Genomic DNA, 23,813 nt, shown 5'->3' with positions numbered 1-23,813 from the left:
CCAGAAGCAACGATCAACAGGGAGGAGCGATCGGCGACAATATCTTGGTAGGGTTGGTTAGGAGGTGAAAATTATAAACCTTCAGCTCTTTTCTCTGGTGAGTCTCATCACGGTGCCCGTGGTGTTAACATGTTCACACAGTGGCGTCCACTGAATACCTGACATATATATTCTATATGCGAATCATCACTTTCATTGGGACTGGACTCGTCCTGGTGTGGCTTCGTGTGCACTTCGTGTGCCAATAGAAATAGCTCTGCTTATGGCAGGGAACAAATGCATCAGGAAGGTCGTGCCTTTCATGGCAGGACACATGAAGACTGAGAGAAATGCAATGTGTTAACAAAAATGATTGACCTCGTCCCAACTAAACATTCTTCTTTATCGAAGAAGGCAGGATGTAAAAGTTGATTTTATGAGTCTATGACTGAACATGGAATACGCACCTTGTAACCACTATTCTCACTATGCTGGCTTCGCTGCGTGACAAGCACTGGAGTCACAACAATGACTTTCCCAGTCTGAGTCTGTTCAGAAAGGCATGCAGTGTCTTCAAGGGACGTCAGCTCGTATACCCATGTTTTTACTAATCTTGGTCTAATTAAAGAGGGGCAGCGTTCACATGACATGTGGGAAGCAGAGCCTGGCTGGAGGTCTGACAGGAGGAGTCGGTTGGATCGTGGGGCTGTGTTGCGGCATGTCATGCTTCCTCCTCTTTCCTCTCTCTCTGCGTTTCCGTCCTGCTCTGGTTTCCGGTCTCTCTCTCTGTTCCTGTTTCCTGTCTCTCTCTCTGGTTTCCTGCCTCTGTTTCTCTCTCTCGGTTTCCGTCTTGTCTTCTGGGTTTCCTGTTGTCTCTGGTTTCCTGCCTCTCTCTCTGGTTCCTGTCCTCTCTCTCTTGGTTTCGGTCTCGTTCTTCCTCTGGTCCTGGTCCTATCTCGTTTCCTGCCTTCTCTGGTTCCTTCCTGTCTCCTCTCTGGTTCTCTCTCTGTTCCCTGTCTCTCTGGTTTTCCCATGCCTTCGTCGTCCTCTCTCTGTCGTTTCCTGTCCTCTCTCCTCTGGCGTCTCCTGGTTTCTGTCTCTCTCGGTTTCCTGTCCTCTCGCCGTTTTCTGTCTCTCTCTCTGTTGTCTCTCTGTTCTGTTCTCTTCTCTCTCTCTGGTTTCCTTTTCTCTGTCCTTCATTCCGCTCTGGTTTCCTGTCTGTCTCTCGTTGGTTTTCCTGGTTCGTCCTCTCTCTGGTTTTCCGTGTCTGCTCTCTCTGGTTTCCTGTCTCCTCTCTCTGGTTTCCTGACCGTCTGTCAGCGTATCCATATGGCCGCTGTGGTGTGACGCAGCAACTGAGCCGCATCGAAGCTGCAGCAGCTCTAAATCTCACGCTGCCACACCAACACACACAACACACACACACCACACAACACACACACACCACCACACACACACACACACACCAGCAGCCCGGTCGATGCATGGCTGGTCAGCCGGGGGTTGCAGTGCGCTCTGGGAAAACGTAAAGAAATGTTTTCGAGCCGAACAGCCGCCTTGCGACGGAGCCCGAGCGGCACGGCCTGCGACTCTGATCTCATCGCGCACACGGCCCGTCGCGACGGGCACGACGCAAACGGCGATACAACGAGTGTGACTACGTTGACTGGTGTGTGTGTGGTGCGTGTGTTGTTGTGTGTGTGTGTGTTGGTGTTGTGTGGTGTGTGTGTGTGTGGTGTGTGTTGTGTGTGTGTGTGTGTCAAAATACCACCACCCCCGGACGAGTCAATTATACTAGTGCCTGCAGAGAGAGATATTTGCTGATGGCAGGCCCAGCCTATCGCTTGGAAGCAGACCCACACTGTCTTGTTCTGGGGGGTCCGCGCCCGGAACGTCGAGCGCCTCGAGAGGTGACGGAGGTCTGGACCTGTGGTCCCTTCCACTTGTGGTTTGTGTGCTGAGAACCCCTGTTCCTGAGGACCACACACACACGATTTGACACAGTGACTGTCTAAAACCCTGGACGTTGAGTCTCTGGTTGGCCGTCCCCGCAGGGACTGTCTAAAACCGGACGAGTCTGCGTGACGTCCCCGCAGGACTGTCTAAAAACCTGGACGTATCGTCTACGTGACGTCCCCGCCCGACTGCTTCTAAAAACTGGATCGTTGAGGTAGTCTACGTGACGTCCCCGCAGACGTCTAAAACCCCTGACGTCGTCTACGTGACGTCCTGCAGGGATCTGTCTCTAACACCCTGGGACTGGTGCGTTTAGTCTCTTGAGTAGGTTAGAGAGAGAGAGACAGAGAGAGAGAGAGAGACAGAGAGACAGAGAGAGACAGACAGAGAGAGAGACAGAGAGAGACAGACAGAGAGAGAGACAGAGAGAGAGAGACAGAGAGACAGAGAGAGACAGACAGAGAGAGAGACAGAGAGAGAGAGACAGAGAGAGACAGACAGAGAGACAGACAGAGAGAGAGACGGCCATCTTTCGTCTTTTCTTCCTCCTGCCGCGGGATGATGGCTAATAACCGTCACGTTGGTCAAACATCATAAATGTGTTCATAAAAACCTCCTCACCTCTGCTCCCTCACCTGGTTCGATAAATGTTAATAAAGTGACTTGGCGACGTTTAGTCCACGTTCGATAAGTCAGAATGTTTTCTGGATTCATCGACTCCGGCTCAGATTTCCATGAAATATGCGGAGCGTCTCTCGGGAATGAATCCTACTGATTCTCCCGACCTCTGACCTCCCCTCAGGCCTGCTGGCCGATGAGTGCATCGACTGGACAGAGATTAGCAGAGTTCATATTATTTTAATTGTTCCTGCCAACAGGTTCCTGTTGTGGAGTGATTCAGCCTCTAGTGGGCGCTAGGCGAGCTTCACCTGTCCTCCAGTATCTGGACGGTCATCTATGTCCGAGCCTCACTGATTACTGCACAAAGGACAACAGACAACAGAACCGGACCGAACATGCTGAAGTTCAGATTGCTCCTGTGAAGGAGCTTCAGTATCTGTGGTTCTGTGAATGAGTTCCTCTCCTCACTCAGAGCGAGGCGACTGCAGCTTATGAAACAGAATCTCCTCAAGGAAGTTTGTGGGGAAACGTGTGGGCAGCGAGAAACTCTCCACACGAGCTGGTTTGCATATTTACATTGGAAACGAGGCGAATTATCTCCGCCCGCCGGGGCTTCACTCCGTTTAAGAAAAAGAAAAAACTGATTCGGTGACTCATGAAGAAAGATGCTCCATGCTATAGAGAGCCTGAACATTCACCATGTCTACTGAAAACAAGGCTTCAAACTCAGCGTCTCCACCTCGGTGTCACGCTCAACAAGTTCAAAATGCCTCGTCTTCAGGAGCTCATGGTGGATGTTTGAGGGGAGCCTGATGGAGTCATGGAGCGTGAGAGAGGAGGCGGGGGAGGTGGTTTCACAGCTGGAGACACTGGAGACGGAGAGATTATTAAAAGGCCACGAGGGAAGCAATAACCTTTATTGACCTTTATTAACCTTTATTCAGCTCTATCACCCTTCATAAGTGTGTAGCAGCACTCCAGCTTGCTCTGCACCCCCCCGATGGAAACGTCTCCTAATGACAACACATCAAAATGAAAAATCCTCAACTAAAGAGCTGCTTTCTTCTCCCCAGGCTCGCAAACAAGGCTCTAAATGTCCTGAATTTGTGTGTTAATGCCATTGAACAACTGCCCCCCGCAAATATATGAGAGTTATTTTGTGCTATGAGGCAGCAAATATCTTAGTTATGGCCTTTTTAAAAGATGGAGCAGGGAGGTTTTGGAAGGATGAAGGGAGGATGGAGGCGAATCCAAGGAGCTCCTTTAATCATCATCACGGCCAACTGACAGTCCCGGTCGGCCCTGCACAGACTCGACCAGACAGCCGAACCAAAAGAAAAGAAAAAAAGAAGCCCCATCTGCTCCTCGTATCCCTTAACAATGAGGCTGTAATCTGAATAAATGGGCCCCCTGCTCGGCTCACACTTATAATGGCTTCGCTCATCACACAGAGCCAGGAGAGGAATGAAGATGAAGATGAAGAGGGAGGAACGAGGACACGGAGGGTTAGAAGAGGATTTATGACTTTAGCTCAAACTTCTTTGTGTTTGTGGTTTTGTTTCGTCGACTTTCAACGTTGGAACCTCCTCGGCGAGGAAATGCACGTCACGTTCATGAAAAATAAAGAACGGATGGATGAGAGAATATAGGATGACAGAAATTAGAGAGGATTAGTGTCGACAGGGAAACAAGAGCTTCTGGATCAATAATGTTGTGTGATTAAGTCCCAAGTAGATGTTTGTCTTTTGTTATGTGCGGTTGAACAAACCGAATTCGCCCTCCGGGACAATTAAGTTTGAATGGAAAACCGATAGAAGAAGCTGGATGGTGATGAGAAGTCTGTACTGTCATGTTGCGCCGCCATGATAGAAAACAGGAGCATCGTGGTCTGGAAAAAGTCGACGGGCGAGCGCGAGGAGTCCCTCAGAGTTACATTCAGCTTTAAAAACACAGCGACTGCAGTGAAAACATCAATTTTCTCCTAAATCGTCTGCTGGAAAAATCCAGCTCTGCAGGACTCATGGAGAGGCAGGCGCTGAATCATTATACATGGCCGTGTTTAAAGAGTTGTTCACAGGTTTTGAGAGGTGCTGAGTCACATCGCCAAAAAAAAAAAAAAAAAGCAGAACCTCCCGCAGGTCGCTGATTGATTCGGCTTCCAGCTGCTGGCCTGAATTGATTCACAGCGACTGCTCAAGACTCAAATCATGTTGGAAAGATGGAGATCTATCTGCAGCCACCGACTGTTCACAAAGACATTCATGAGCAGCTCCTGTTCACTGTTATTCTGTCCCTGATTTTACTCCAGGTGACTGGCAGAGAATCTTTTATATGAACAGACAAATCTGACAAATGCAACTGTTGGAAATCAGTTTGGACAAAATATGAACATCTGTTTAATGTTTCATGTGTTCTTTTAGGGACTGATGGGGACGACAGCTCATTGGCAACGTGGCAATGTTTGCATGTTTTTGTCAGTGACATTATGGAAAGAATCCCAACAGATATAGAAGCCATGCAGGTCATCATTCAACATCAACAGCAGCATCATGGCCCTTAACTCTGAGGTGGGTCAGGTTTTTGTCTGGTGGTTCTGAGAGCGATATACAACTCCATCCATCCATCCATCCATCCATCCATCCATCCATCCATCCATCCATCCATCCATCCATCATCAGAGTCATGGTGGGTCTGGAGCCTGTCCCAGTCTCTGTAGGATCCTTTCTATAATGTCATAAACAGTCTGAGCCTGTCGGTGGCAAAAACAAGCACTTTTATTGGATGTACACTAATGGTGCACAAAGGCAACGAGGATTATGCATTCTCACTCAATACTGGTTCAAATCTCAAAGGCTGAATCTCTTTTGTTTCCCTAATTGTCCTTCAGAGTTGGAAAACTGATTGAAAAATAAAGAAGTTAACTTGGTGGCAAAGTGTTTTTAAGTGTGTTAATCAAGTATTTTAGTTATTTCGAGTTGTTAGATGAAATTCAGATGCAAAATTCTGAAGAAGAAAAAATACAAAACAGACGAACACAAGAGTCTCAAATCAACAGAACTGACTTTTAATCTCAAAATAAGAGCGTTGTCTTGCTGTAGAGCACAGGGTGTGAATGCATTCAGCTCGGCTCCACGCGGACCCCGATGCTGCTTCCACTAATTGGTTAGCGGTGCGTTGGGATCACGCAGCACAACGTGAGAACATTCAGTGTTTCCACTGAAAAACACAATCCTCCACAGACTAATCCCAATCACCTCGGAAGCGAGCACTTCAACTGTGTTCAACAATTAAATAAAAACAAAGAGATGCTCATTAAAGCGCTGCCGACGCGTGTTAAACCGTCGTTATGAAACATTTATCTGGAGCTGACTGATGCAGAATGTCCTGACACATCGTGGCTCTGCAGGTCCGTCAGTCAAATGTCCCTGAACTGTTTCTGATTGACCCGGACGAGCCGGGGTCATCGGAGGGACAAAGACAGAGCAAAAGATAATTAGACTGAACGAATCGCTTCATCTTCATGCCATTATTCTGGTCTTGTCCGTCACACGAGCTGCAGCAGCGTTTAATCTGAACTGATTTTGAACTCACTGACCATGGACAACAGAAGACATGTTTCTTCTGAGATCTGAGGCTGATGTCAAATATTATGAAACATTATGAGCTGTGCTAACTTTTCATTTCTTCACCAACGTGATTGCTTTGATTGACTTTGGTGACGGATGTAGAGAGAAATCCTTCAATATCTTCACAGTCCTGAGCATAGATCGAGACAATCACCAACTGGACTGAACCCTCCACCCTGAGAAGAGATCAACATAGGAACAAAAACAATCTAACTAACGAACTAACGAACTAATATCGGAAAACAATCTGTGGATGTCAGTGGCAAAAACAAGAACTTTTATTGCATGTACACTGACGGTGTGTATTTGCAGTTCATGGCAGTCTGACCCTGTTTCTATGTTCATCTGTGTCTTCTTCATGTGAAGCTTCATTTCCTGTATGAAGGGTTACTCTAAAGGTCATGGAAACATATTTACTCACTAAGAACACACTGTTCTCTGCAGGGGATTTGACTTCAGACACATTCTGTTCATCAGATTCAGTGAATCTGATGAACAGCTGGTTCAATATTTGGTCAAAGTTAATGAAAGCTGAGTTTGTACTCAATGTGCCAGTGAAATACTTTTATGATACTGGGAATTCATTCACGGCGCTCAGAGCAGTGAAACTGACACAATGTCCCATCCCATTGTATCATCCACAGAAAATCCTGTCAATGGACCATTTAGATAGATAGATAGATAGATAGATAGATAGATAGATAGATAGATAGACAGTGTGTTAAATTCTTTAAAGATCCTCAGTGCATCGACAGAGCTCAAACAGAGTTCATTTCACCTGCAGACGGTTCAGTTGGGGATGAAAATCACTTTCTTCCAGACAATTAACCACCAAGTTAATAACAAGCGAGAGAACACGCCACGATTAACTGACGGCTTTGAGTTATTTCACTTTAAAATGTCTTTGTGTGACTTTTGGCTTCAAATCAACAGATTTCATCGCAGCTTTTCCTTCCTCTCCATCCTGTTATTACATTTGCACGGATATAATGTTATCATTTTCACCTCCTGCAGTCACAACTGAACCGTCCCTTTATTCACCCCAACTGTGTTCATCAGCACTCTAAAAAAAATGGGCGTTTAAAACACACCGAGTAGCTGTCTGTGTTTATGACTCCAATAATTAATTTCCACCCGGACATCCTGCCGCTTCAATAGAGTCTGACAGAGGAAAACATTTCAACAACGCTGATTGATTCTTTTATTCTTCTCCTTTAAATTAATTCTGTACCTGCAACAATCAGTCAGTAACTGGCCTGGAAACAGCAACAATGAAAATAACAGCAATGACACAATGATGAAAACATCCTCGGCGACGTTCAGCTCTTATTTTAGTGCAGTGCGTGGCTGTAAACCTGAAGGTTTGGTGCATCACTGATGGCAGCTTGATGACGTAGAAGAGGTTTAGATGTTCTCCACAGAGGAACAGCACATCTGTTTTATGGCGTTCTTCAAGGTCAGGGTGACTTCATTTGGTATTTCAGAGGCATTTGGGGTTTGAACCCCAGAACTTCTTGCACCATCATGCTGCACCACCATGCTGCATACTTCATAATGTACTTCATTTGTACTTTAAACTTAAATATACACATAAACAAAACATTTACAGATTTATGACTAGTAAAACTTGACACACAGTTCTGAGCAGTACTTCAAAATAATCTTTCAGATCATGGCTCCTGCTGTGTGGTTTATACTGAAGACCTGCTGCCTCCTCCTAAACCTCCCCTGGCAGTATAATAAAAGACAAAAACTGGTCTAGTGTAGTGGGAGAGGTTAAAAACCAAAACTGTTCTTGTTCTTTAGTTTGAATGTTCAGAAATGTCACCTGAGGTCGGATCCAACAGTTCCTCTCTCTGAAACGGGTCCCATGGTGGACCAGAGAAGAGCTCTAATGTTGCCCGGCTTAAAAATACCTTTTTGGAAAAACTAAATGAAAAATACAAAAACCATGGCAACAAAACTACGACTCAGGGTCGACACATGCTCGAACAAAGCCGGTGCATAATCTGTGACCACAGCAGACTCTCTCCTGGAAGACATTCATGTGTCTTTAAAAAGGTTTGTGTGCTGTTGAATGTGTCCTAATAATGCCGCATTAACAAGCAAAGGACCAATGTTCCCATCCATCCTTGAGGTGAGAGGTGAGCAGGCTGGAAAGGAGGCGCGAACAAAAAAAAACTCAACATCTGCCACCAAAGAAATCATTTGTTTTATTGTCCAAGACTTCCAAATATATAAAGTGTGCAGATGCGTTTACAACTGAGTATTTATGGACCTGTTCACAGCCGGAGGACAAAGAAAAGTTCTCCTCTGCAGCTTCACTGTTGTCCTTTGGTCTTAATGTTCACTGAGCCACTGGTTCGTTATTAAAGGATTCAGATCCTGGCCTGCAGCTACTGATGCACTTACTCTAAATCACTCTGGATAAGAGTGTCTGAGAGGCTAAATGCCTGCATCTGTCTATATCCTTATATTGTAATTGCCACCATCCTGTATCGATTACACTCAAAAATCCATTGGGCCTAATGTGATTTCATTAAGATACAGTCCAAGTAAGCTATTCCAAACAAATACACAAGACAAGAAAGTCGATCTCTGAAGTTTTGCTGCAACATCCGGTCATGGAAACCAGAAAACATTGAAAATCATTTAGACAGCCTGCAGCTATTTCGAATGCGTTTTCAATTAATTGTCTGCATTCACAACAACAGAGAGCTAAAACTCAAAGTGTTGGACACATTTCTGTAAAAACGTGAAGATTGAGTCAAGAATGAAGACACAGTCAAATCTCCTTGTTGCTTATTTAGTCATAAATACTTAATGTTACAGTAAAATACTTTTATGATACTGGAATTGATTTGTGGTGTTCAGAGCAGTGAAACAGCTGGATTCAGACACAATGTCCCATTTCATTGTATCATCCACAGAAAATACTGTCAATGGACCGTTTGTTTGATGGAAAGCAGTTTGTTCATGTCCCTGAATTTTGTTCGGATGGAGGCAGAAATCTGAAAACCTGGACAACATCAAGATCCCAGCAAAGAGAAGAGAGACGACATTTTTGTAATTCTGATGACCTGATCCTTTACGATCGTTCCTTCCAGCACTTTGAGTGTTTCCTGTCAGATTTCAGAGGTCGAACTGTCAGAAAACTTTGAACTGAAGTCGTTGGGGATGAAAATCAGTTTTATTCCAGGCAATTAACCACCAAGTTATTAACGAGCGAGAGAACACGCCATGATTAACTGACGGCTTTGCTGAGTTATTTCACTTTAAAATGTCTTTGTGACTTTTCCAAAACCCAAACAAACGTTGAAAACAAAGAGAATCAGTAAAATATCAAACTGGATATTTCATAAGAGTTTGGACAGAGAGAATTTCATCTTGAATCCAAAAATTATGGACCAGCTTTCACTTCCATGTTTACGACCTGCAAAGCAAACCTGTGTCGAGCTCATGTGTTCTGTCTAAAAGAGCCAGTGAGTCATCATGAGGTCGAGCAAAGGTTAAGAAACTAAAGGAAGACATTGCACAGAGTTCAAACAGCAGAAAGAACAAGTGTACTGTTTCATCAGCCCAACACCAGCAGCAGAAATAGTGATGTAACATTCAGGTATCCATGTCAGAAAAAGTTGGAGAAAAGAATTTAAAGTGTAAAGAGACAATAACCAAAATTTCTCTTTGATGCTTCAGACGTGTAGAAAGAGCATGATCCATAATTAAAAAGCATTAAAGCCATATGTAGCATGGTCGTGTAATTAAAGTGAAATAAACACTAATGAGACACTGAGTCTTCAAAACGTGACAAAGCAAAACAGCAGCTCCACAGATCAACATCCAAAGCTCGTAAATATCTGCTGAGTCACCGCAAAGTTTGAATATTGTGGCTGAAAACACTGAAACAAATGAACTCAACATGTTTCTCTGAAGTCTCCACAAACACAAAGAGATTTTAATGTTTAACACCCTGAAAATCTGTTTCCTCAGTCCAGCACAGCAGCTGCAGCTCTGGAGTCGATCACCTACCGTACTCGATGTCGTAGAAGACGATGAACTTCTGCCAGCGCAGCTCCTCCACCAGGGTCAGCATGACGTCGTTGAGGCGGACCGGTGGTCGTGCGGCGAGCGTGTAACGCTGCCCCCCGGGGCTCGGGTTGAACTGGCAGGCGGTCCGTGGCGATCCTTCGCCGTTCCTCTGGATGTACAGGTGGGGGATGTGCATGGCGTCCGTCAGCGACTGGAGCGCACTGGCCGACGCGCAGCCCGTCGAGGTAACCAACGCCAGTATGCCCTGGTTCATCAGCTCGCAGGCTGGAGGATAAAGGAAAGATGGGAATGAAGTTTTTTTAGTTTAGGCATCAAACAAACTGAAAAACAAAACTACAGTTGGTGGAACTGGAACAAACACACGAGGAGTCCTGCAGAAGAGCAGCTCTAATGTTAAATGATGCCTTCACCCCTCATGGCTGCATTGTTATAAATCTACTGAACAGTCTGACCATTGTTCATCCTGACCTGACCCACTTCTGAACTAAACCTGCACTCTGTCTCTGACAATTAAACACAACACATCCAGACTGTTAGGCTAAACGTTAAACTCTGCGGTACAGAGATCAACCACCATCTTCACCTGAACCTGGCCTCTAAACAGTTCCCTCCAAAGTAAAAGCATAGTGTTGTTCATCTAACACAAGAGCAACGCTGAATGACAAAAATACATCAGCATTTGGCCTTAGCAAGTTCCCTTTAAGCAAGAATCAGTTTTTATCTTAAAACAATAATAGCAACAGAAAATCTCCTAATGGCTCCACTAATGAAACAGATTTAAGAATACTTTCATGCTTCATGCACATTTTGTTCTGCAGACCCTCTTCGTCTTTGGATAGGCCAAAACACGCACACATAACCAATCTCATTATTATTTCAGTTTTATATGTGAGATATTACAGAATATTGAAAAGGCTGAGTTATTTAATGTCTTTATTTAACTAGTCTGCTTAATGTACTTTCATATTATTCTTATTATAATTGTATTTTCTTTGTGTTATTGTATCATGTTCTTTATTCTACTCAATAAACTGGAGACACATCAAGTATTTGTTCTATAGAAGCAGGTCCACATTAACATTGTTCTTCTATTTCAAACAGACAAACTAACAACCAAACAGACCAAGTCATAGATATCAACATGACTCTATCCCAGCTGACTGCTCACATCAAGACAATTATTTTTTCATATAACGTTTTATGAAATTTGATTTCATTTTCTTTGCACCCGTCTGAAAGGCGATGTGTTTTTGCCTCTGGTGTCTCGGCTTTGAACAAAGATCATTTCCCTACAAACCCCTTCAACACCTTTGCTGCTAACTCTGTGTATCTAATCTTCTTTCCTCTTTGAGGCTTCTTCTTCCTCACCGTCCTCCCGTGACACCGTAACCTCCCCAAAATATTCGAGCTGCACAGAACAAGATCCAGTCTGAGATAAGGTGGCTATCTCCTGAGGGACCATGAGCTTCCTCGCTGCCTCAACATGCCCTACATAATACTTCCTCACCATGTTTGGAGTCTGGACTCTTCGTCTTCGGGAGCAGAATTCAATCATGTGACTGTTATGTGTTTTCACTCGAGCACTTTGCTACGTCTCTAGATATACCGGCCCTGAACACGGTTTGTTTTACAGCCTGTCAGAAGATGTGAGGCTTAACTTGAAGGAACATGTGTGCGCCTCACTTATCCACTTACGAAACCTTTAGGGACATGGAAGCAAATCATAGGTTGCAGCTAACATGAATGTAATCCTCCTCTACACTACACCTCAGCTTCTTCTTGGCGTCCTGGCATGTTTTTCCATCCCGCTGATGTTGATGTGCCCTTTAAAAGCTGCCCTACGCCCAGTCTTCACCTCCAAACACTCGACAATATTCGTAATAAGTGCTGCTTCTAAAACTGGCTCATCTGAGATCGACTTCCCACTGAGACATTTTCACTCAGTACTTTTACATCCCTAGACAGTGACAGTATCATTTCCAACTTTGCTTTTGCACATATAAACTGTTAAAGTAGATCTGGAGCTCCAGCTGCTGAGGCAGCACGAAGCTCCCAGCTAATGGTTCTCTCTAGGCTCCCTCCCTTTTGAAGCAAGTACATCAAAACCCTGTTAGGAGCCACAAAAGTCAGAGCGGGAGGCCAAACTTGCAGACACAACAGTTTAAGTTTCTCTTTTCTACACTTCTAACAAACACATTTGAATGTTTGCAAGGATGGCACCCCTTGAGATGTATCATCAAATATTGGGTTTGGGGAATTGGGATTGTTGTACGTTCAAACATTTTTTCACAGTAAGGGACCTTTTAGTGTTCTCTCTTAATGTGTCAGTTTGGATTTATTGGAGTGGAGCTGTTGGTGGCGATCAGCATGCCCCCAGTCTGGAGGACGTAGATGGTTTCCCAGCACGGAAGCTAAGCAATGCATCGCTGTGGACGACAGTGGACTAACAAAACTGACTGTAGCAGCTCTTTCTGACGGATACTGACTCGTTTATATCGATGTACACTTCAAAACAACCAGATGTCACTGACAGAAGTAGTTATTTTAGTTTTAGTTAGCCTGATTTCGATGTTTTACCATGTTACTTGGGATCGTTAAAACCTGTTGCTGCAGATCGAGGCAGCGTTTGAGCGGTTGTTGGTCTGGATGCTGTGCACACAAAGCACAGGGCTTTAAAACATCCTGAATCCTGTGTTAGGGCAACAAAAACCCAAGGAGATCGTCTGTTTGCTTCACTGTCTGTATGTATTCCACACAGATATAAACAAGACATGATGAGCACTGTGTAGTGCATCATATTGACCAAAATCTCTCCCGAAGTGTTTGGAGAAGTCTAGGCAGACCCATGAAAAACATTAACTATGCCATGAGCAGGTATCATAGGAAGACAAATATTTTGTCTGTGAACGTTTTGCAGCGATCGCAAAAAAGACGACATTGATTTCGTTGCATGAATCAGTTTTCCTAACACAAGAACGGCTCGATTTGGAACACACACTGTTTATTTAGACTGGAGGCAGTAATTCGACCTAAAACTAAATGTCTTTAATCCTGCTTCAACTAAATCAACACACGAATGCAACATACGCACTGCCTAATGCTACAGCGATAGTTTCCCTTTGAGAGCCCGCTGTCTACTTCCACAACACCTCCTAACGTTTGCAAAGCCGCTTCTTTCCCCTCCTGTGTTCATCCCTGACAGGCAGACAGCCGCAGTTTAAGCCTCTCAGCAGCCTTTCATATCTGGTTAGAGCTCGACTTTCTCAGCAGGAGAAGATCTGTCCGGACTAAAAGGTCAAGAGATGCTCCAAAGGGCAGCTGGCATGTTATGACTGAGCTCCCACCGGGGGAAATGTAAAAAAAGAAAAACATGTTCATGCAGAGGCAGAGGAACATGAAGCATATCCAGGTAGCCTTCCAGGAGAAACTCAGGGAATGGAAAAAAGGGAATATGCAGTGGCAGAACAGCTGGCTGGTCACAGGGACCCTGCAGCTTAATGTTTGATGAGTCAAACTTGGCTGAACTCGGGCTGAATCTCTCCAAGCTGAGAACAACTGGAGGACGCCGGCCGTGGAGGGATCATCAACATTCAGCCGGTTTATAAGTGTGCAGACTTTGTCTTTATCAAAGGGAACGGCATTCCGCTTGTACGCCGCGCTTCGTCAGCATCTGCAAGTGATGACAGGGCAGTAATTCAACAGACAAAAAAAGAAAAGATGACGAGACAAATGTGGCTCCTGTGAAAGAGGAGCTAATAAACTCGCACCGAAGCACTTAGAATGTAATTTTGTATTAAATTAGTGGCTGTTTTTCCAGCAGAAAAGACTGGAATCGGGTCAGTTTCATAAAAATAAATCAGACATGATGGAGGTCAGGTCTGAGGAGCCACTAATCCACCTGCAAGGAGTCCATTATTTCAGGTTTGTGGAGTTTCAATGTCACTTGTCAGCTTGTTGGCAACAATATAACTGAGGTGGAAATGACAGCTGATGGTCAGAAATGGACTAAATTCTCAGTGGAGCTCAGTGGACCTGCAAAGAATGAGGTACTTTTACAAAGTCAGTGTGTTACCTCCAGCAGACGGAGGTCAAAACACCAACAGAGGCAGACAGGAGGACGAGCATGGAGCTCAGGAAAGTACTGCTGTGGACGGCGGCAGCAACTAAATGGACTTTACACAGCAAAAGGAAATCTGTCTCAGTTCAAAGGCTGAACTCCACCGGGTACAGATGCGACACGTTCCATATGTGCCGCGGCTGCTGGTTGACGTTCTAATCAATGTTTCAAAGCAGAAGTGCAGGTCACCGCTTGGCAACATTTTGGCCACTTTACCTTGTCATCAGACAGCTGCTTCTGATGAATCGCCCTCTCCAAAGGCACCAGACTCCTTTGACTAAAACCGTCATTTTACCTTCACAGAAAACGGGAGTTGCTTGTCCACCACCGCCTTAATACACAACGGCTAACATTAGTTTGGATGTGAACACAGTAACACAAAGAAACACTCCAAAGTGCCATGTTCTGAGAGGTACGATGATGAACGTTTGGTGGGTTTGAATAGAGCTTCCATTTCCCATCATAAAGGGATGGATGAGGCAGCGAGTGCAGCTTCAGCATTTAAAGAATAACTTCTCCATGAATCTCTGGGTCTGATCTTCAATTAAACAAAGATCCATAACAGGTCACATGTCCTTTGTTGATGTCTGTCCACATGACAGGAACAATCACATGTTTAATGAGCCTCGGTGCATCGGGGACTGAAATTCACAGTCAGTCCGGCACTGAAAATCACTGAGGACCAATTAGCATAATATACTAGAATGGGACTAATAGGTTTGGAGGCTTCGGGAACACAACACCAGTAGCTGCGGGATAACTCACTCAGCAGTCAGCTAAAACGATTTGTGGCCGCGACGTGACTCAGCCGCTCTGTGAGTCCACGGTGAGTCATGGTTTCATCTGTGCTAAATGAAGCCTGCGCAATATTTAGCCGAAGCGACTCCCTGTGCATCCTAATGACACTAACAGAGTGACTCCTACCAGACGGCGGGAGACAGAAACCATTAGAGTCGGAACAAGACAAAGATCCGCCTCGCTCCCTCCGCCCCCTCCTTATCGCTGTGATCTGTATCAATATCGTACCTTATCTCCATGCCCGAGCAGGGCGGTTATGGATTTATTTAAAATCCCTCGGCAGGCCGTCGAGGCCTCCCAGACAACGCGGCGGTGACCGAACGTGTTATGGAAGCAGGGCCGTGTTTGAAATCATGTCTAAATATCACATTCAGGAATATTGAATGTGTACTCGGAGAATGATTTGTCGAGGATGTAAACATCCTTACAGCTGCACGCAATTTGGCCGGGTAAACAGATGGTTTCCAAAAGTGAGCGTATCCGTCTGTGTTGGGCGCGCTGAGCGAGGTGGTTATGCAAACCTGACGTGTAATGTGTTAGAGCTGAAAAGCTTCCTATTATACAAATGAGCATGAGAAACACGTCTGATTAATTCTAGTAAATAGAGGCAGAGATCTCATACATCACACTGCTGATACGCTCAGCTAATTATTTTTTCAGAGTAAAGCAGGATTTTATTTTCTCTAAGCGTGATCGGGGAAGTATGGAAGCCCTGAAAGGCAAAAAAAAAAGAAATAAACTGATTACACATGAGAAAATGAGACTTCATGTTGTTGTGCCTCCACGGAGCGACCAGCCCGGCGCTACAAAGACACTGTTCACCTGATTAATCGTAAAGTTTTGATTCTTGAACTTCAAACTCAAAGTTTCACTTGAGGACAAAGTTACCTCCAGCTTTACTGACCAACTCCAGCAAGTCAAACAAGATGGATCCACATGTTGAAACTGAGCCTTGTATCTCGTATCCGATCCTCGTTAAGATCCAGCTGCTGCTCTTAGTTTCACCTCCATCTTTCGACGGCTCCGTGAATTAAGACGCCGGCTGGATTGTTTTGAAGTTACAACACGGTAAGAAGGGAAATGAGGTTCATTCATGTGTGGCGCAGAGGGCAGGGAGGCGCAGATAATGGATAGGCGGTGGAAACAGATAGCCAGAGTGGCACAACAAAACAAAAGGATTAGTGCTACCAGACGAGGCCTTATTGAAGAGATCAGCGGCACGAGACAAAGCAGAAGACGATCGCGGGGATTCAGTTTCTTATTCACTCTTTGTCCTCCTCCGTCTATCTTCAAATCCCTCACTGCAACAAATACATTATTTACTTTCTGTACTGTATTAATCCACCAGATCTCGATGGCAATTAGGATTTATTCTGCTGCAGCTGATCAATCAAAAGATACAGGACGAGTACACGGGACCTGAACGCAGCATTTGGATCTCTGAGGCTTCATTTTTCAATGATGTTCAATGCAGTTACTACACAAACGCTGCAGTTAACTCCTGGCATCCCGGGGCTGAGTCAGGTCAGTTAGTCATGACAGTTAATGAGACACTTGAATAATAATTACGTGTCCGTAAAAACAGGAGATAAAGATATGTCGACAGTCTGACTGTAGAGCTCGTACATGGACTGATGACACACCTGTGTGAAGACGAAGCGTTCACTGACAGTAACTGCACCGCGGTCCAACCATCGCTGCTCTTCAAGCTCACATCTTGTTTCACCGTCCCTCCGTCCGTCTCCTCCGTCCGTCTCCTCCCTTTCGGGCTTTCTGCCTCCCGTGTTTCTTTTCATCCTTCCTCTGAAGTTAATCTCTCCATCAGCGCCTCCTAAACTTCATATCTCTCATCGACCATCCCTCCTTCTTTCCCTCCTTTTATCGCCTCCATCTCTGAACTTGATGTCTCTCTCATTTCTTTTCTTTCATCTCGATACTTTGGACTTAAGTGTCTTTAAGTGGATCGAGTTTTAGCGTCCGTGGCTCAGGGGATCTGAACCCCAGCGAAGGCAGCGGCGGCGGTGGTGGTGTTGGCGGTGCTTTGCCGGCTGAGTTTGGGTAATGAGCTGCTATAAAAACAAATTTCAAGGAAAAATCAAAGCCTTAAACATCCAGTGTAAAACACTTTCACACACACACCTCCCTCTGTGTTTAACATGGCCTCCCTCTGCCCTCAGAGCTCATTTTTCACCTCCAGCCGATGGGGTCTTAAATTCTCTCATGCTTAATTAAACTATCTATCTCCATGGATCTGTAGCCCCATTACCCACAACACCCTACACCACAACAACAGCCCTGCCCCCCCCTCCACTGTTCTCAGTGCTGCTCTACAGTGTCTCTGTTAATAAGGGGCTCAAATGAATGACCTGTAAGGCTAATAACGCTGCACACACAGACTTTATTATGGTCGACAACCTCCAGGCTTCAGCCTCCAATCAGCCAATGCCCTGAGGACACGGGAGGAGTGTGTGTGTGTGTGTGTGTGTGTGTGTGTGTGTGTGTGAGTGTGCAACCTTTTTTCTTCTGTAATGAGGAAAGACACACTGAGGATCACGGAGCAGATGTTTCCGGTACGATGAGTTGAAATCAAAGAGAAACACAGTGTGTACTGTTAAACAGTGTTGGCTAATATCTTTCACAGGGAACACGGCGGCTCTCTGGATTATTTCGTGGTAGAGACTAAAACAGACTTTGAACTAGACCTTTGCAGGAAGACTCGCTCTGCCTCTGATCGGCTCTAACAGAAGATAATGCATCAATGAAGTCGTAAACACTTCCGGGTCTCCAAAGAGAACGTGGTCTCTGCACTACCTGATCGATCTCCAAACCTGGTTTAGTTGGGTGGATGATCTCTGGCTACAGGCATAGATAAACTGTAGCTTAATGCTTCGATTAGTCGAGCTACACCCCGGGAACAGAGCGACTCGGCCCTGGCCGCTCATGTTTAACGCCAAAGCAGCAAATCATCCATCTACAGCAACATAAATTCTTTTCTAGCAGACCAGTCTGGGTGTGGTCTGGGGTTGGCATAGAGTTGACGTACTGGTTAAACACACCAGGTGAGTCAGGTTAGTCCCCCCAACGTTTTGTCTGGTCCAGAAACTTCTACGTTCTTCTCAAGGATTGATTGAACCACATATTTTCCATCACTGACGGACTTTCTTTACTGATGTTGGATCGATGGTAACATTAAGTAACCCCGCCTGTCTCTATACATAAACATTAAAATCCACATTTTAAAGTTTAGCTGAAGCGTATAAACGCCTAACACCCTTATTTAGCTGTTCAGTGTTTTTATAGATCTTCTTGTACTTGTATCGAATTTCTTTATTTATCTTCTTATTTTGTTCCTGTCGCCCAAACGAGTTGTGTTGCTGTAACATAAAGGAACTATGTTGGCCTGAATAATCCATCTTTAAATAACAAAATGAATACAGGTGCGGCGTATCGGGTCTATAAACATCAGCTGTATCGGCCCGAGCCTCGGCTGACACAGAAACAACAGAATTGGAGAAGTTGTAATCAGTAATGACTTTCAGGCTAATGTGCTGCAAACAGAACAAAAGCATGAAGCTGCATGAAGCTGCATGAAGCTGCATGAAGCTGCATGAAGCTGCATGAGCTGCATGAAGCTGCATGAAGCTGCATGAAGCTGCATCCCGTCTCATCTCCATGCATTTCTTCTTCATTTAAACAAACTGGCTCTCTGGATGAGGAGTGCTTCTCCTCAGCAACATTTTCTCCTGCAGCACAAAGAGCCGAGCTGATTCAACCTGAATCAGGTTTATTGAGAAAAAATGCTCATATTCTGTGTGTGTGTGTGTGTGTGTGTGTGTGTGTGTGTGCTGTAATAACCCAATTGCTTTGATAGGAAATGCAGAGCTCCATCTCAGCCAATTTCTCTGCCGCCACAGGTAAAACAACCTGATCTCATATCGCCGCCATCTGCAGCCGAAGCTCTGCTCTGTATTCATTCATTCAGCACTTAACCAGGAACGACTGCTCCCCTGTGAGGCCGCACAGCTCCGGAGGAGGAACTCACATCTGGCAGACTGCAGCTCCTGTATCAAGAACTTTAAGGCAATTTATTATGTAAAGACGCAGAGGAATTTGTACAAACCCCGATTCTAAGAAAAAAGAAAAAGGGATGCTGCATAAAACACAGAATGCAACGACTTCAACCTACATCAACTGGAGACACAACAAAGACTAAACCTGATTAGATCACAAGAAAGTTGGATAGTTGGAACCTCCCTCAGGTAAATGCCTCAGACAGGTGATAGTACCATGGTTGGGGACACAGCCCAACATAAGTGAAGAAGTCTTGGAACAATTCAAAGCTGCTCCCAAAAAATAGCTTTGTTAAAACTGTTCAACTTGCTGGTGTGTGACATCTCGACATTTCTTACGGGTTTTGTGCTGGATTGTTTCTCGGCTTGGACCAAAACCTTTTTGGGGTCTCGGCTGGTTGCTTGTTAACTGCAGAGGCAAGAAACAGTCCGGCACATAACGCAGGAAGTGTTTTAAACTTTGGTTTTGGTTAGAGATGAAACAAACGTGACACAGCCGGTTAATTAGTGAGCTTCAGGCTGATCCTGCTCCGGCTTCAGGACAGATCAGAACAACAACAGTGTTTTCCAAAATGTCAAACTATTCCTTTAAAGCTGCATTCATCCGGTTCTGGGCAGAACAGGGAAATTCCTGATATATCATCAGCTTTTCACCTCGTGATGGCGAACATGTTTTGTTTGCATCAGGGTTGCAAAATTACAGGAATTTATGGGAATAAACAGGAATAAATAAAGTTTATCTCATCTTTGTAAGTAACTTTCATTACACTCGGCTGACTGATAGTCTTGTCATCTCGACACTTTGTTTTTCACGTCTTTCTTGAAGCGGTTTGACCTGAGGCGATGACACGCTGCGGCATGAACAGCGTCGCCACCGCCATGTTTCTGTTTGTCAAGCTTGTCCCACCTAGCAACAGTAACTAGGGAGTCAGACCTGAAGCCTCCTCACAGGTGAGGTGATTTAAACAGTAACCCCGGTAACACGAACACCATCTCCTCCACGTTAAGCCGAACACGATGGAGCATTAATGGTGCGTTTGTGAGTGTGTATGTAAAAAGGGAGTGTGTTAAGGCGAGAGGTAATGATGTATTAGAGACGCTGTCGTCTCCGAGGGTAATTCATCACAGTGAGACGGCTGAGGGACAGAGCCATCAGTCAGAGGCTGCTGACAGAAAGACAGACAACAGGCAGACAGACGGGTGGAGACCTGAAGGAAAGACACAGGTAGGTGTCAAGATGGAGGAATAAAGGAATAAATAACAGTGAGGTGAGACCAAGAGATGGGAAGGTGGACAGACAGACAGATGGACAGACAGATAGACAGGTAGAAGGACAGACTGAAGGACATGTCTGCTGATAGATGCACCTTCAAGACTTTACGGTGACGGTGTCACTTTCTGAAGGAAAACTACGTCAGCCAGTCTCCTGACTCCAAATACTGACTCAGTTTGAGTCTGAATGACCTTTAATCAGTTAGAGCTGGATAACGGGAACAGAGGAACTACTGACTAGTCTCTGAGACGTCCCCGCAGACTGTCTAAAACCTGGACGTAGTCTCCGTGACGTCCCCGCAGACTAGTAGACGTAGTCTCTGTGACGTCCCCTCATACTGTCTAAAACCTGGACGTAGTCTCTGTGCTTCTTGTTTCGTGTTCGTAACCATTCAGGAGGTCGTCCCAGCCTTCCTTCCTCGTATCAGTCCTGTCCTCTGCTGTTGAAGGAAGCTCGTCTCTCACCTTTCCTCCATGGAGCTCGCTTGCATTTCATGACATGACATTCTTGTGTCCCGTCATGAAATTTCATGAGTTGGAGCGACACTGTATGGATCAGGAATGTTTTGGGATTAAAGGGCTGAGCTGGCTGTGCCTTTAGAGGGAAGCCTTCTCCCACCATCACTCCATCCTGCTTGGTGCTATCTGAAGCCTCCGAACATCAAGGTCCTTCAATTAGATGTTCAGTTCCAGGAGCAGGATCTCTGTCGCGGCTGCAGAGGAATTCTTACGTGAATCATTTATGTCCACTGAAGCCAGACGGATGGTTTGGACCAGCGCTCGGCGTCGTCCTCTGTGTCCCGTGGAACAGAATGGCAGATGGCTGGCGTGGTGCTGAATCTAAACTCTTCACTTGTTCATCCTCCAAAACGCAGCCACACATTCCTCAAACTGTCTGCGACACAAACACCAGGCGGCTGCTTGTTGTCTGCACAGCAGAATCCAATGAGTCCGACTGTAATCGAGGATCTTTGGATTTGTTTGGCGAGCGCTCTCGCTCCCATCTGTGCTGGATTACAGGCGGGTCTGTGGTCCAACAAACAGCAGCCTCTTCACAGTCATCTGTCTCACTTGAACCGGGCGGACCTCCTTCACGGCGGCTGCACCGTGTTAAACCGAGGGTGTGTTTGTGTGTTATGTGGACGGCGTTAGCCTGAAGGATGGAGCAGCGGGAGTCCGGGGAGTGGAAGGTTTCTCTGTCAACATGTTGCCCGTTGTTGTATTTGATGTGCAATTTTTATTTTCAGCTCAGGCCTGGAAGAGAAGCGGAGCCGGCTCCCCTCAGGACACCGAGCGGTATAATGTGATGCGGAGGAGCGTTTATGGGGTTTGAATGAACACGAGCAAAAACAAACCGAGCTCAGAGGTTATCTGAGGGCACAGCTGTTTGTGCCGGTTCTGTTCTGAAGACGAGAGCTCGGGGGACAGACAAACAGAACCACAGCCGCTGGAAAATGGACCAGTCAAATCAAAGCAAAACAATCTGATGTAGGTAAAGGCCTCAGCGCTCTGTAGGGAGGACATGCCACAAACTGCAGTTCCTCTAACGTCCACTTGAGGCTGACTCCAGAAGTGAGTCAGTCTCCATAAGTCCCCATGTCCAAATGTCCAAAGACTTAAAGTTATGCAGGATTAAGAGCGTGGACGCTTTGACTGACAGGTGGCTTGTTTGAGTAAAAAGGCATCTGTCTGTCTGGAGTCCAGAAACAGAGCTGACCAGACACATCTCCACTTCACACAGAACCTGCTGCTCAGCCCTGAGGGAAGAAGTGTGAAAGATCTCTGCCTGTTGGCCTCCTCCTCCTCCTCTCCCTCCTCCTCCTCCTCTCCTTTCTCTCTGAACTCCCCGAGGAGCAGAGCAGCCCGGTGGCTCCTGTCAGCCTTCACAAGCAGCCAAGAGGGGGGTCAGAGGTCAGCGCCTCATCCCAGAAACAGAGCACTGTCTGGGGGATAGCAGGGCCCGGCAGAGGGCCTGCAGATCAAGGACGCACACTGTGACAGAAGAGAGGGAGGGAGGGAGGGAGGAGAGGAGGAGAGGAGGCGACGAAATTAGGAAAGGGATGGGGGCATTAAAAAAGGAAGAAAGATGAAGCAGGGCGAGCTGATTCGTTCAGAGCTATGTGCACTCCGATCAGGCCGCGGCTTTCGTATGCGCGCTTTAGTCGCCGTCGCGTTGCTGTACGAGCGTGCCGCAGCGGTGGGGACCAGCGAGTAAGAGGGGGGGAGCGGGACGAGAATCTGTCGAGGGTCGGCGCTCATTCGGCGACAAGTCGTGGGACATCCTCGAGTTACGCGTTCGGGGTCGCGACAGTGGGCGTAGACGCGAGATGGCGCTGTGAACTAATCGTTCGTGAGAGCCGAGTATTTCGGGGAGAAGGGCATAGAGAACGAGAGAGTCATGGGTGACGATGGAGCGATGGAGGACATAAACGGAGGAGGGCAGGGAATAAGGAGGGGTGAAGGGAGCGGGTAGCATGCCGGTCTAAAGAGGAGGAAGAAGAGCAGAAAGGTCATAATCCGAGGCGGTAGGTCGAGATGCGCCCGAGGAGGGAGGTCTTCCGACTTCTCCTATGACGTGCGGTTCCTAGCTGTCGCAGGCGAGGTACGCAACGGCCTATGCGTATCTGATCTTTGCCTTCCTTTCCTTCTCTCTTCTTTCGTTCTGGGGAGACCGGGCGCGGCGCCGATTCTTTCTTTAGCGATTCTCTCTCCGGCCCGCGCGTTTCTTTCCCGATCGTCTCACTTCTTCTTATGCTTTCATGGCCTCAGGTCGGCATACCCTCCCGGCGCATTCAGGGCGGGCGCGGGCTTTATCCCCGCTCTTATTTGCCTCTCCCTACGCCCCATCTCTTTTTCTTTGCGCCTCTTCGCCTCTTCGTTCTTTCTTCACTCCTCCTCGCCCTTCTTTGTTCTCTACTTTTCCTTCTCCGCTCGTCATTCTCGTTCGCTCGTGCTCTCTTCTCTCCCTGCTTCTTTCGTTCCTTCTCTCTCTTTCTTCTCATGCCCTCGTCGCTTCTCTTTTCTCTTTCTGACGCTGCTCCTGTCGCTCGCTTTTTATCTTCCCTCTCTTACGCACTCCTCTTCTACCGTCTTTCTTTCTCTTCCTATTCTCGTTCCCCCCCCCCCCACCGACTTCTTCTTACAGCCCCCTCACACTGTCTGTTCGTTCCCTACTCCCCCCCCACTCTCCCCTTTCTCTTCATTTCTACTTCCCTTCTTTCTTCCTTTCTCTACTGGCCCCTACCCCCTTTTCCTCCCCGCCCACTTCTTCACCTCTTCATATGTCCTGCTTTCCCATTTCTTTTCCTCTTTCATCTTCCCCTT

The 23,813-nt window shown here is 46.2% G+C and overlaps 1 protein-coding gene across 2 annotated transcripts in view; it reads right to left on the bottom strand.

The window, feature by feature from the left end:
* grid1b (glutamate receptor, ionotropic, delta 1b) overlaps positions 1-23,813 on the bottom strand; it is a 392,599-nt gene that overhangs the window by 158,607 nt on the left and 210,179 nt on the right. For both annotated transcript variants that reach the window (XM_019269039.2, XM_019269040.2), the window contains exon 3: positions 10,212-10,496. In XM_019269039.2, the coding sequence (XP_019124584.1) occupies positions 10,212-10,496 (285 nt within the window). The remainder of the gene's footprint in view (positions 1-10,211; positions 10,497-23,813) is intronic.

Source organism: Larimichthys crocea, unplaced genomic scaffold (assembly GCF_000972845.2).
Source record: "Larimichthys crocea isolate SSNF unplaced genomic scaffold, L_crocea_2.0 scaffold83, whole genome shotgun sequence".
NCBI classification, from domain to species: Eukaryota; Metazoa; Chordata; class Actinopteri; family Sciaenidae; genus Larimichthys; species Larimichthys crocea.
Note: the sequence above shows the minus strand (reverse complement) of the source record. Positions and strands in the feature narration are given on the sequence as shown.